Raw genomic sequence first — 12,628 nt, 5'->3', positions numbered from 1 at the left:
TTCAAGGTTGATAAAGGATATGAAAAGTAATAAGTAATAATTAATTAATTGATTTTAGGAGAGAGTCATGTGCACAGTAATCTCATTACACTATTGAATATGTAATTAGTAACTAGTTATTCATTACTTTTTCAGAGTAACTTGCCCATCAGTGTATGGGAGTAAATGTGGGACGAGATTGGTTTGGTTTCCTTATATTAAAGAAATTTTGCTTACATTAAAGTATATGAGTGAGAAATAATGTCTTTTTCTTAAAGAGCATTGAACGTGCGAGTTCTGGAAGAAGTGTGTGCGTGATGTGTTCCACCTCTCATCCTCTATAACAGCCCTTGTCTCCTGTCATGCAGGAGGTGTCACATTCATCAGCGATGAGTACGGTGAGCAGCGGTGGAGGTCGACAGGTCTCACAGCAGGTCGTCCTCCAGGATGAAAGGGTACGGACGTTTCCGACAGCCTCGCTACTAATAACTCTCCTTTCTTAGACAACACGAGTGTCAGACGCTAACGGCAGCTACAACGACAGCACTGACAATCACACAGCTCTTAATGTACACCTCTGAATCTCAGATCCAGCCAGCTCGGTCGCATTCCGGGTGTACTTCCTCAGTTCTGAATCTTAACTTTGAAGGTGAAAGTCATGCAGCAGTTAAACCTTCACATTAAATGTGTTGCAGATGCGGAAGGGTGTTTGCAAGGAAGACAATGAAAGCACGTATTTGAGATTGGTTTTAATGCATTGCAGGAAGACAAAAATGACCTGTCGTGGGATCTTAAAAGATGAACTTTCTTCACTCTGTCTTGTTGGTTTGACAAATCATGCGTGAAAATCACAAGCTTCGGTGCAAAGATGGACAGACGGTTCGCGTCTTTCATAGTCTGGTAATCATTGGTTGCGTTTTCAAAGGTCAAGTGCAAACGCTGAAATTGATTGAACCTTTGAGCACCGCAAACTCAACGCTCGCTGTTAAATGCATTATCATTGCAAAAATTAAATCTGCAAAATGTCCTTAGAAGAAAGGAAAGTAATTAAGATCTTTTTGGTCAATTTATTGCTTTGTGTATTCTGAATAAGACGTTTTGTTGTTGACTAGACAACTTTACATTAAACAAGGGTTTTTAAGTTCCCAGTATGCATATTCAATGCTCTAGTTAATATTTTTTTGTACTATTTTAGTGTTTGGTGACTTTGTAATTTATATTTTAGTAAAGCTTTTTTAAGTTACTGTAAGCAGACTTGTCAGTGTTATTAGTAAGTATGAAAATATCCATTGCAATGACAAACATTTAACACAACAACGCATAATCTTAATTCGATTTTTAGCTATTTCCTTTTTTACATTTTCTCAGGTGTTTATTTTTGACATGCAAGCGATGTGACTGGGATTTAATGGCTTAAAGGGATCATCATTTACTTACCCTCGGGTGGCCAAACCTGTATAACTTTCTTTGCACTGATGAACAAAAAGGAAGATATTTGGATGAATGTCAGGAACCAAACAGATCTCATCCACAATTTACTGCCATTGGGAAAGAAATACTATGGGAGTCAATGGGGCATGAGATCTGTTTTCATTTATTTGGGTGAACTATGTGGAAAAGGTCTTGATGTTTAGAGTTTAGAAAACCGTTTACATCAAAGATAAATGGAGAGTTAATGTGTGTGAAATGGACACAACAGAAGAAATATTACCATTGTTTTGTATCCACCGGTCAAGCATGATGCTCTGACCATAACGCAATTCCAAGGCCGTAGATTAGATTTCCAGTGAATTTCCAGTAAATTCATCTGATAAATATGGAAATAGAAAAGTGATGATTTGTGTGCTGTATTTGTACTTCTCTTAACAGTTGCTTTGTTTATTTTGCTATATTACAGGCTGCACATGATCAAATCACTCACCCGGAGCTTGTTTCCAGTTATGAGAATCATAACAATGAATCTGGTGAGTTTGTAGATGATAATTTATTCTATATCCCTCAGCACTTCACTCTTTGGTTTACAGTGTTTTTTGTAGAAAGATTAAAAATTGAACATTTGCTTACAGAGGAGGAAGAGTACTATCCACGGCTCTCCACCAAAGAACTAGCGCAGCATTTTGAGAAGACTATTGAAGAAGCCGCTCCAAGCAAGAAAATTAAGGCACGTCCTGTTTAGCCTACATCTCTTTACTGGCATATGAATGCATTATGCTTTAATAAGATTCAGTGTGTAAAAATGCTTTATTTACTTTCTTTTCTTCATCTTTCCAAGAGTCCTTGTGAGAGCTTACTATAAGCCAGTATTCATGAAAAGCACTTGATTTACTGAGCTTGTGACGCTTAAAGGAATAGTTCACTAAAAATGATAAGAAATTTACACATACTTATCTTAAAAAAAGCTGCATTGATTTCTTTGTTCTGTCGTCGTTGGTAACCAAAACAAAACTAGACCCCATTGGGGCAAATAATCGATTTAAATTTTTGATTATTGATTTGATTGTATGCATTCATTATTTATATTTTAATGTTTTTATTTATTTATTCATAATTTATTTAAAAACAAAGTCAACGAGTAATCATGTTAAATCGTGTTTTTAGTATTGGCCAAAAATCATGATTATAATTTGTGTCATAATCAAGCATCCTTATACTGCGCAGCATGAAGAATAGAAAACAGAATGAATCCATTTTTTGGAACTATCTCTTCAAGACTATATTTCAGCACCAATAATATTCTTGCAGATAGCGTATACAAAGCTCAAATTTAGATCTGGAAAGTTTTTGAGACTTCGAACATTCAATGTACAAAATACAGGTTTAAGCTCATTCAGTTAAAATGAAAGTAATTTCTAAATGTTTTAGTAAATTATACTCTTTTCTCTCCCAAACAAGATCGAGCGTAACATCAGCCGTTTAATATGTGGGACTATGACCAGCGTTGCGACAGACAAACCAGAAGCGAATGAACCAAGCTCCTTTCCTCCTATCGTTGATGATGAGGATGATGAATATGATCCGGATTATCTGCCGCCACCACCACCGGACTTACTGGAGGAACCATCAGAGATTCTGAGCTTCCCCGAACCCCCAAAGGAGCCGGCTAAACACTCGGTGAATAAGGAGCAATACTTCAGACAACGAGAATACTTGGAGCTTAAACGCCTATGCAAACACATTCACCCTGAGGTCAGAAAAGACTTGGAGAGAGATTTCTACCAGGACATCAACGAGATGGATGACACCATCGAAAAGGTCGGAGACGTTCAGGACACGGCGTACCAGTTCGAACACGCCAGCAGCATCTCAAACGGCAGTCCCGATCGTGAATACCTGGAGTGGGATGAGATTCTGAGAGGAGAGGTGCAGTCCGTGCGCTGGAAGTTCGAGAACAGACCTTTGGACTGCATTAAAGATGATTCTTCTGATAATGAGACGGAGAACAAAAAGGATACAGAAATCCTCGCTGGAGGTGATGTGAGAAACACCGCTTTGATGTTCGAGTCGCGGCCCGTGGACATGCTGGGGATGGAGCACGATACGGCTAAAAGGAATTATTTCGTGAATGAAGTGGGGAAAAGAGACGTCCGTGCCGCCGCCTGGCTGTTTGAAACAAAGCCGATGGATACGCTTAATAAAATACACACGGATGAAGAACAAACCAAAGAAGTCATCTTCACGCAGGAAGCCAGCCAAAGGGACATGAAGTCTGTGAGGTACATGTTCGAAAACCAAGAAATGGATTCGTTGGGTGACACGGAAACCATGGACGAGAAGCAGCTTCTGAGTCTGAAGTCTGTGCTGGAGGAGATCAAATCAGACGTGAAGAAAATCATATGGCTGTTTGAGACTCAATGCATGTGTGTGATGAGAGAGAACTCGGGCGCTATGGTCCTTATCACTTCTGTCCGTCGAGAAGAGACAGAGAAGGGAGATGTTAAAACGTCAAGATGGCTGTTCGAGACCCGACCTTTGGAAAACATAGATTGGGATCTTTCTCAGGTCAGACTCATCTCCAGTATATCCATGGAGGACAAGCAGCTCGGCGAGGTGAAAGCCGGACGATGGCTGTTTGAGACAAAGAGACTAGACTCCATCAACGCCCAATGGGAAAGACTTCAAAAGCAGCAGACGGAGGAGATTGTCAGGGCTGATGTACGCAGACACTGCATGGTTTTCGAAAACCAGCCCATGGACAAACTTAAAGACGATTCCAACTCCAGGCCTGTCACCTCAGAGGAGATCATCGGAGGAAACGTTCGCTCGGTGAGACACTTATTTGAAAGCACTCCCACGGATGAACTGAAAGATCTACCCGAGGTGGGCAAACTGATAAAAAAGGTAGCGTTTGAAGAAGAAAGAGGCGATGTTAGACACCAGAGATGGGTGTTTGAGAATAAACCTTTGGAGAACATTAAAGATGAAGACGATGAGAGGAGCCGACTTAAGAAATCCGTAATGTCTGATGAAGAACGGGCCGACGTACAACATCAAAGATGGCTGTTTGAAAACCAGCGTTTGGAAGACATCAGAGAGGAAAAGAGAGAGTTTATTAAAACAATTGAAAGTGAACAAATTGATAGAAGTTACAGGGGCGGCGTCCAAAGAAACTGCTGGGTGTTCGAGACACAACCAATGGACACGTTAAAGGATGATTCCAACGAGAGACCCTTGACTTCCGAGGAAATCATCGGAGGTGACGTTCAGTCTGCAAGACAGTATTTTGAAACCGCTCCCAAAGATGAGATGAAAGAGCTTGCCGAGGTGGGGAAGCTTAAAAAGACCATGACGTATGAAGAGAGAGGAGACGTACGACACCAGAAGTGGCTTTTTGAGAGCCAGCCACTGGAGCAGATAGGAGAGGTGAAAAAAGAAATAACAAGAACTGTCAATGTGGAGGATATTGAAAATGTGGACGTTACCAATTACAAGCAAATCTTCGAAACATACGATTTGAGCCAATATGACGAAAGCCAGAAGATTCATGTTGAGGGTGTGTCCACTGGCTCTGTGAGATCAAATAGACATCTGTTTGAGTCCATGCCATTGTACGCTCTTCAAGACAGTTCAGGACATTATCATGAAGTTAGAACCGTACGCCGAGAAGAAATCGTGAAAGGAGACGTAAGAAGCTGCCAGTGGATGTTTGAAACTCGCCCTATCGACCAATTCGATGAGAGCATCACCAAATTTCAGATAATCAGAGGCATTACCCAACAAGAAGTGGAATCTGGTGATGTAAAGACGGCAAAATGGCTTTTTGAGACCCAGCCTCTCGATGCCATTAAGTACTTCAGCAACATTGATGACGAGGAGAACATTACTAGAGAAACAACAGAAATTGTGAAAGGCGACGTACAAACATGCAAGTGGCTTTTCGAGACCAAACCCATGGACACCCTGTATGAAAAAGAAGAAATCAAGAGTGAAAAAGATGCAAGCGAAGTTGAAAAAGGTGACGTGAAGACGTGCACTTGGCTCTTTGAAAATCAAATGCTGGACAACATACGACAAGATAGCTCTGAAACCATGTTGCAAACCCGCACTGTGAGAAAAGAAGACATTCACGGGAAAGACGTAAACATGGCACGTGTTCTTTTTGAAACGGAGAAGCTGGAGAACATCACTGGTGAAGAAGGAGAAGCCTTTAAGAGAGTCACCGAGATAGATGTTCAGTCCGGAGACGTCTCGCGGATGAAATACATATTTGAGATTCAATCTTCTGATGCAATGAGCTCGACCTCTGAAGATTTCATGAGACGGCTCAGGACCGCTCAAGCTGAAGATATTCAAAGAGGAGATGTGGAAAACTGCAAATGGCTGTTTGAAAACCAGCCCATAGATGCCATCTCCGAGTCGGCCGAAGAGCTGAAGGGAACACGAACGGTACAAGACATTCAGGGAGGGAACGTCCATAAAGGCAGGTTCATTTTTGAGACGTGCTCATTAGATACCATTCAAGATGAGGCCGAAATGAGAAAAGTCCAGAAGGTGGTTAGGGAGTATGAGGAGAAAGGAGATGTGAAAACGTATGCCATGATGTTCGAAACGCAGCCTCTCTATGCCATCCGAGACAAAGAAGGCCATTATCACGAAGTCACCACACTCACAAAGGAAGAAATACAAAAAGGTGATGTCTTCGGAACCCGCTGGCTATTTGAAACCAAACCTCTTGACTCCATCAGAGAGACGGATGAAGTCTACCTCTTAAAAGCCGTTACAGAAGAAGACATCCAAAAAGGTGACGTCAGCTCTGCGAGGTGGAGGTTTGAAACACAACCGCTGGATAAGATCGCAGAGGAAGGCAAAATATCAATCAAAACTGTGGAAGACATTCAAGGCGGAGATGTTAAGACGAATAAAGAGCGCTTTGAATCCGATGCTGTCTCTCAAAAGTTGGTGCGTACAATCAGTATGAGCGAGATTAATAAAGGCGACGTGAGGACGGCCAAATGGATGTTTGAAACCCGCCCGATCGATCAGATCCATAATCAAAAATCAGAAGAAGAGTTGAAGACGGTTGTGATGAAGGAACAGCTGAAGGGAGATGTCAAACAGTCCGTGTGGCTTTTTGAGAAGAATCCACTCGATCATATAAATGAAGGTGATGAGAGCAAACAGGTACAGCGTGAAGAAATCCCCAAAGCGGATGTGATATCAACCACGTGGCTTTTTGAAACCACTCCCATCACTGAGTTTAATGAAAGCAGTTTGGAGAAAATGGAAATTATGGGTAAAAGCGTAAAAGCAACGCTGGATGAGCTCTACACGCAGAGGATGGTGGACTCCAAAGGCATCATCATAGAAGCGGATGAAATCGGAGACGTTCGCATGGCAAAGTACAATCTGATGAATAAAGAAGCTCCCCAGATTCAAAAAGAAGACATTGTTAAAGGAGATCTGCAAAACATCATGATGAACCTCCTCAACAGACAGGAGAGCATAGAGAGGGGAGTTATTATAAATGCGGAGGAGAGAGGAGACATCAGCGGCACCGTGCACCAGCTGCTACATCAGCACAGCGGCATCACATCGGAGAAAGAAGAGATAATAAGAGGTGACATCGAGGAAGCCATGAAGAACCTGCTTAAAGAGGATAACACAGGACAACGGGGCATTCTCATCCAAGAAGATGAGAAAGGAGACGTTCGTATGACCATTTACTCTTTGTTTAATACGGAAGAGAAATCGAGCGCTGAGAAGGAAGATATTGTCAGAGGCAATGTGAAGGGATGCCTGGAAAAACTTTACAATTCAGACACAGAGGAGATGGCCAGAATTAAAGTGGACGAGGAAGAAAGGGGTCATGTGAGATTCTTTTCAACGTGCATAGAGTCGGGTGCACTGGATTACCTCAAACACCTGCAGGTGGGGCCGGACGATTCGGCTGAAATTGAAAAAGAAGAAATCATCGGAGGTGATATTAAAGGCATGAAACTCAATCTGACACGCAATCAAGCCCAAATCGGTCGCCTGGTGGACAATGAAGATATAGTCCCAGGTGACGTTCATAACACAGTTAAAGTTTTCATGACAGAGCCTCTGGTCTCGTTTGATCATTTACAGAAGGAGGAGATTGTTAAAGGAGACCTGCAGGCCGCTCTGACCTCGTTGACACAGTCCTTAAACCAGACAGTTGTTCTAGAGAAAGAAGAAGTGGTTAGAGGTGATATACATACAACTCTCCGGTCTCTAGAGGAAGCCCAGAATCAGCCCAGAGAGGTGGAAAAGCCCGAAATCATTCCGGGGAACATCAAAGGCACGCTGAAATCGCTCAAAGACTCTGCGTCCACCAAGGTGGAAGCGGTCGTGGGAGATTTTGTGGCAGGTGACATCAAAGGCACCTTGAAATCCCTGGAGGAGGCCAAATATGTGGTGAGAGAGGTAGAGAGGGAAGAGATTGTCAAGGGTGATGTTCATAACGCAATACAAAGCCTGCAAGAAGCTTCGAGCGAAATAAATGTTTCCCAGCAGGAGATTGATGTCCAGGGGGACGTTAAAGGTAAAATTCAGCTCTTACTCGAAACCCCTTCATCACCCAGAATGCAACGCCGGGCGAGCACCGAAGGCGATGTGAAGCTTTCCATAAAATCACTCTATGAGACACAAGAGCAAGTTCAGGCAGAGAAAGAAGAGGTGATAAAGGGAGATGTTAAAGGCACGATAAAATCCTTAATGGAAACGGCACGGAGAGCAAGTCCCTCGGTTCCCCGGAGGCAGCCGATAAGAAAGGTCAAAGGCCCCGTCAAATCCCAGCCTCCATCAGAGATCCAGACACAGAAGCACAGCCCGGCGGTTAAAAATCTCAGCGGTGAATCGCAGAAGAACACGAAATCAATGCAAAGCAAATTTACGCCACATCAGATCGAAACAGTCACGTGCAGTCAAGCGGGCACGGTGATGCAACACAAAACAATCGTTCAGACGCATGGAGTCAAAACTTTAAAGACGGACTTCCGAAACCTCAACAGCAGCTGTAAGGGTTTAATCAGATCGAATAAAACCAAATCTAGAAAGAATGAAATTCCACCATCAGAGCCCGAACCGCCTTTACCACCTCCCCCCTCACCGCTTCCAGATTATGACAGCATGTTCTTCCCCGCTCCTCCTCCTCCAGTGTGCGATCCAGCAAAGTCAGATTTTGATCTATTCCCCCCTCCTCCAACCCCACCGCCTCCAGCTGTGTCTGAACAAGACCCCCTACCGCCCCCTCCAACCGAGCAAGAGTTAGACCTCCTGCCCGTTCCCAGCATAACACCAGCCAAACCTACTAAAATGACCGTCAAACCTGTCAAAGCGCCAAAGTTGTGCAAAGTACCCAAGCTCGAGCCTGCAATCTCCTTTGACAGAATGGACATGCAGGCTGTGAAAGTGAAAAATGTCAGCGAAACCACCACCGCATCAGTCAAGATCTCCTCTGAATTCCAGTCGGTTTTCACCAAACAGCCACCCGAGTCTCCTCGCCCTCCTAAGAAAGTTTTCGCCCCGATGCTCACACCACCCGCCTCTCCGCCTCCCAGCAAATCCCCAGTAAGCAAATTCAAAACTTCCCTAATACAAGCTGAACAGAAGTACAGACATAAATGTGAGGAAAGCTGCACGCCGCCACGCTCTCCCTCTTTCCAAATCCACATGCATGAGTCGGCCAGCTCAGCTCTCTCAACGCTTTCTTCAGAGAACGTGAGCACGGTGAAGTCAGAAGCAGTCATATCATTTGATTCCAGTCAAGAGACGGCTGTGACAAAATGCGAATCTAGCGCAGAGTCGCATGATTCATCCACGCCGGCTCTCGCAGACGCTCCCCTAAGCAAAGCTTTGATGGCTGCCACAAATGAGAAATCTCCTCCGGAATCTCCTCTCAATTTCTCAGCACAAGCCAATGTTATCTCTTCGGGTCATACCACCTCTGCATCATCTAAAAAGAAAAAGAAGAGGTCCATGACCACCAATATACAGCAGGTAACGTCTGTTACCCACAATAGCACGGTTATTAACAATGCGACACAAGCGTCTGGAGGAGCAAATGTAAACAAACCTCAAATTTTACCTAAAAACGTATCTGCTGAGACTGTACACCCCAGTGTCAATCAAACCAAAAAAACAAGCAAGGAAAGTCCTCCGAACAAAACCCAAGGAAAAACCTCTCCTGATCGAAACAAACCCAAGAAAGAGAGTCAGATTAAGGATGCTGAGCAGAAAGTGCAAAAGGCCGACAGCCAGAAAGCGAAGAAAGTTAGCAAGAGTGCCAAAGAGAAAACGACAGCGGAGCAGACGCAGAGCGTGAAGGTAATACAGGATAATGTTCAGGTGACGCAGAATAATGAAAAAAGCCCAGCAGAAACACAAAATAAAGCAGAGAAAGCGAAAACAGATGAGCCAGCCGCCACTCCGAAAAAGAAGAGGAGGAGTAAAAATAAGAAAGACAAAGAGGCAGCACAGCAAAGCATTGCAAGCGCTACATCTGTCATAGCGTCTAAATTAACTGTAGATAAAAAACAGGAGAAGAGAACACACATGGAGGTTTATACAGAGGTCATCAGATCTGAACAGCACGAGGAGGTCACTGTGAATCTTCTGAAGGAGACGGGTGAAAGCCCGCAGATTTCTACCAAAGAAGAAATCGAAGAAGAGCCTGCAGAGTCTTTGGCAGACAGCGTCACGGCATCATTAAGACAAGATGAAGCACGCAAGATGGTTTCGCTTATCATAGATTTACAGAGAGGTGCTGGGAAAATTGACTTCAAGTCTGTGAAGACGTTGCTTAATGAAATGCCCGCCTGGCTGCTTGGACCGGAGGAGAAGAGTGAGCTGGAAGGGGCGGCGTTAGAGCACGACGAACAAAAGCTGGAAGAACTTCTCGCTCGTGTTGAAAACCTTCTCTTAATGTACTCTGACAGCCATATTGAAAAGCACGAACGGGAGGCCACGTCGGAAACCATCATCTCCGGTGGAGCAACGCAAAGGATTTCGAAGATTACAATCGGATCTACAAAGTGTGAAAAGACAGAACAAACAAAGTCGCAAACACGCAAAAACAAAAAGCAACAGACCGTCACGAAACCCCTCGACCCATCCCCATCGCTACGGATGCGTTCTCCTTCGCCCACGTTCATCACCATCGAGTCCACGAAGAGAACCGACTCACCACAGAGAGCAGCAACACCACCGCCGCCTCCACCACGCCGGTCTGAGACGCCTCGCTTAACCAGATCCTCGTCCTCCTCCAGCAGAGCACACAGTCTGACCCGGCTCAGAAACGCAACAGCTACGCTCTCACGTGGAGCCTCGCCTGATCCTGCTCCGTGCGTGGTGCAGGTCTGTGGAAAGAAAGCTGAGATTGTGGAGTCTCCGGCCACGTTTCATCGTCAGATTAAAATAGACTCAAAACCCGCAGAAGAAAAGAATGTCACAGAGGGGTCTGTTGAAAAGGAGGTGACGTCATTGGTTTCCGAAGAGGCAGAAAAATGTAAGATGGAGAGAAATGTGGAGCTTGGAGATATTCCCAAACATTTAAGCTCTAATGCAGAGCAAAGTGAAGAGAAAGAAAACATATCCAAGCTGGACAGCAAGATGGAAACATCAGCTGGGAAAGTGATTCAAATAGACCTCATTGACAAAACAGAGAAGCCTGGCAGCGAAGACCTGAAGGAAAAGTCGAGTCAACGAGAGGATGCACCTGCTTTCAACATCAAAGACATTAAAAATGTATTTGAAATGGGTGAGCAAAGCTCCCCCATCACAGCTCTACAAAACAAACAGGAGGAACGAGAGTTAAGAGTGAGTGAAATTGCATCGGAAAGTTCAAAGCCTGAGCTTCCTCCGGAGAGAGAACAAGGCTCCCAGCGCAGCTCCTCTCACGCGCCTGTCGATCCAACGGGCTTCTCGGTGACAAAAACAGAACATTATTCTTCTGTGGAGCAGTTCAGTACCAAAATGATCCAATCAAGAAGCACTACAACGCACACCGAAAGCGTTACAACTCAACGGGTGCCATTCTCGTACGCCGACGCTGTGAAGAAAACCACAATGGAGGCGTCACCAGAGGCCTCTGGGGAGGAACTCATGAAAAACTTCCACAAGACGTGGACAGAAAGTCAGAGTTTGTTCAAAAGTTTGGGCGTCGCAGGTGAGGCCGTCAGAATGATGCTGATGCTGCTGAATGTGCTCGATGTGCATGACGGGAATGGAAGTGAACAGCAGTTGTGTGTTTTTAACTTTGCAGAGCTGAATCTAACAGGACCTCCTTTTGATAGTCTTTTTTTCAGGTTTGGATGATATATTTGTTATACAAAAAGTAAAAAATGTAAGCATGACCCATTTGTAGAGCCGGTAAGTATGTGTGTGTTTGTAACCTATCTACACATCCATAATTTACCATTTAACTTTGAGCTTATTATGAACATTAACACTCTTCTGTGTTTATCTGCATGGCATTTGTTTTTTTTATGTTTGTAATTTCCTCATAAATCATGAATGATAAACAGTGCTGCTCGGAACACAAAGCCTAAAGCCATGTAACGGCGTTTATTCAAAGAATAAAAATAAGCAGTTCATCAGCCGAGATATTCGTGCATCTTAAAGGTGAAGGTGCCCTAAAGTGTGTCATTTCTCTTCCATTAGCGTCAGCGAATAATGGCTGCCTTTAAACGGAAATTATTTTTAAAACTCTCGGCGAGTATGCAGGATCATTAAATGCCAAAATAATTTCACGAATTACTAAGCAATTTACAATTTGCCGCCGTACAAGAGGCTGCTTTAAAAGTTGGGTAAAGAGTTGATGGAGGAAACGTTGGGTTACGCATAAACAATGTTTCTTTTCTCAGACTCGAGTACCAAAGTCGGAGATGTGTCCGGTGTGCAGGATGAGGGTGTATCCCATGGAAGGCCTTATAGCAGACAAAAAGAAGTTCCATAAATCTTGCTTTTTCTGTGAATGCTGCAAAAATAAATTGAGGTATGTCAGAACACAGCCACGGGAGGTGAAAATAAACTAGTTTTTCAGAATTTACTAGGTATGGGGATTTGTTGGAGTTAGATAATTTTCTTTGAAATTGAAACAGGACATCTTGAATACTGCAAAGAAAACAAGTTTATATTCACATTTAAACAACACACGCTTTTTATTATTTCATAATATTTTATTCAGTTCAAA

The 12,628-nt window shown here is 43.6% G+C and overlaps 1 protein-coding gene across 1 annotated transcript; it reads left to right on the top strand.

The window, feature by feature from the left end:
• Positions 1-368: 368 nt before the first annotated feature.
• Positions 369-12,391, top strand: xirp2b (xin actin binding repeat containing 2b; the record flags this gene model as incomplete). The annotated part of the gene is made up of 6 exons (XM_079464458.1): positions 369-434; positions 483-548; positions 1,877-1,943; positions 2,046-2,140; positions 2,872-11,602; positions 12,300-12,391. 6 exons carry the CDS (start codon positions 369-371, stop codon positions 12,389-12,391), a joined length of 9,117 nt encoding a protein of 3,038 aa, XP_079320584.1.
• Positions 12,392-12,628: the final 237 nt, after the last annotated feature.

This window comes from Barbatula barbatula, assembly GCF_947034865.1.
Source record: "Barbatula barbatula genome assembly, chromosome: 9".
NCBI classification, from domain to species: domain Eukaryota; kingdom Metazoa; phylum Chordata; class Actinopteri; order Cypriniformes; family Nemacheilidae; genus Barbatula; species Barbatula barbatula.
This window is presented reverse-complemented; position numbering and strand designations above follow the sequence as displayed.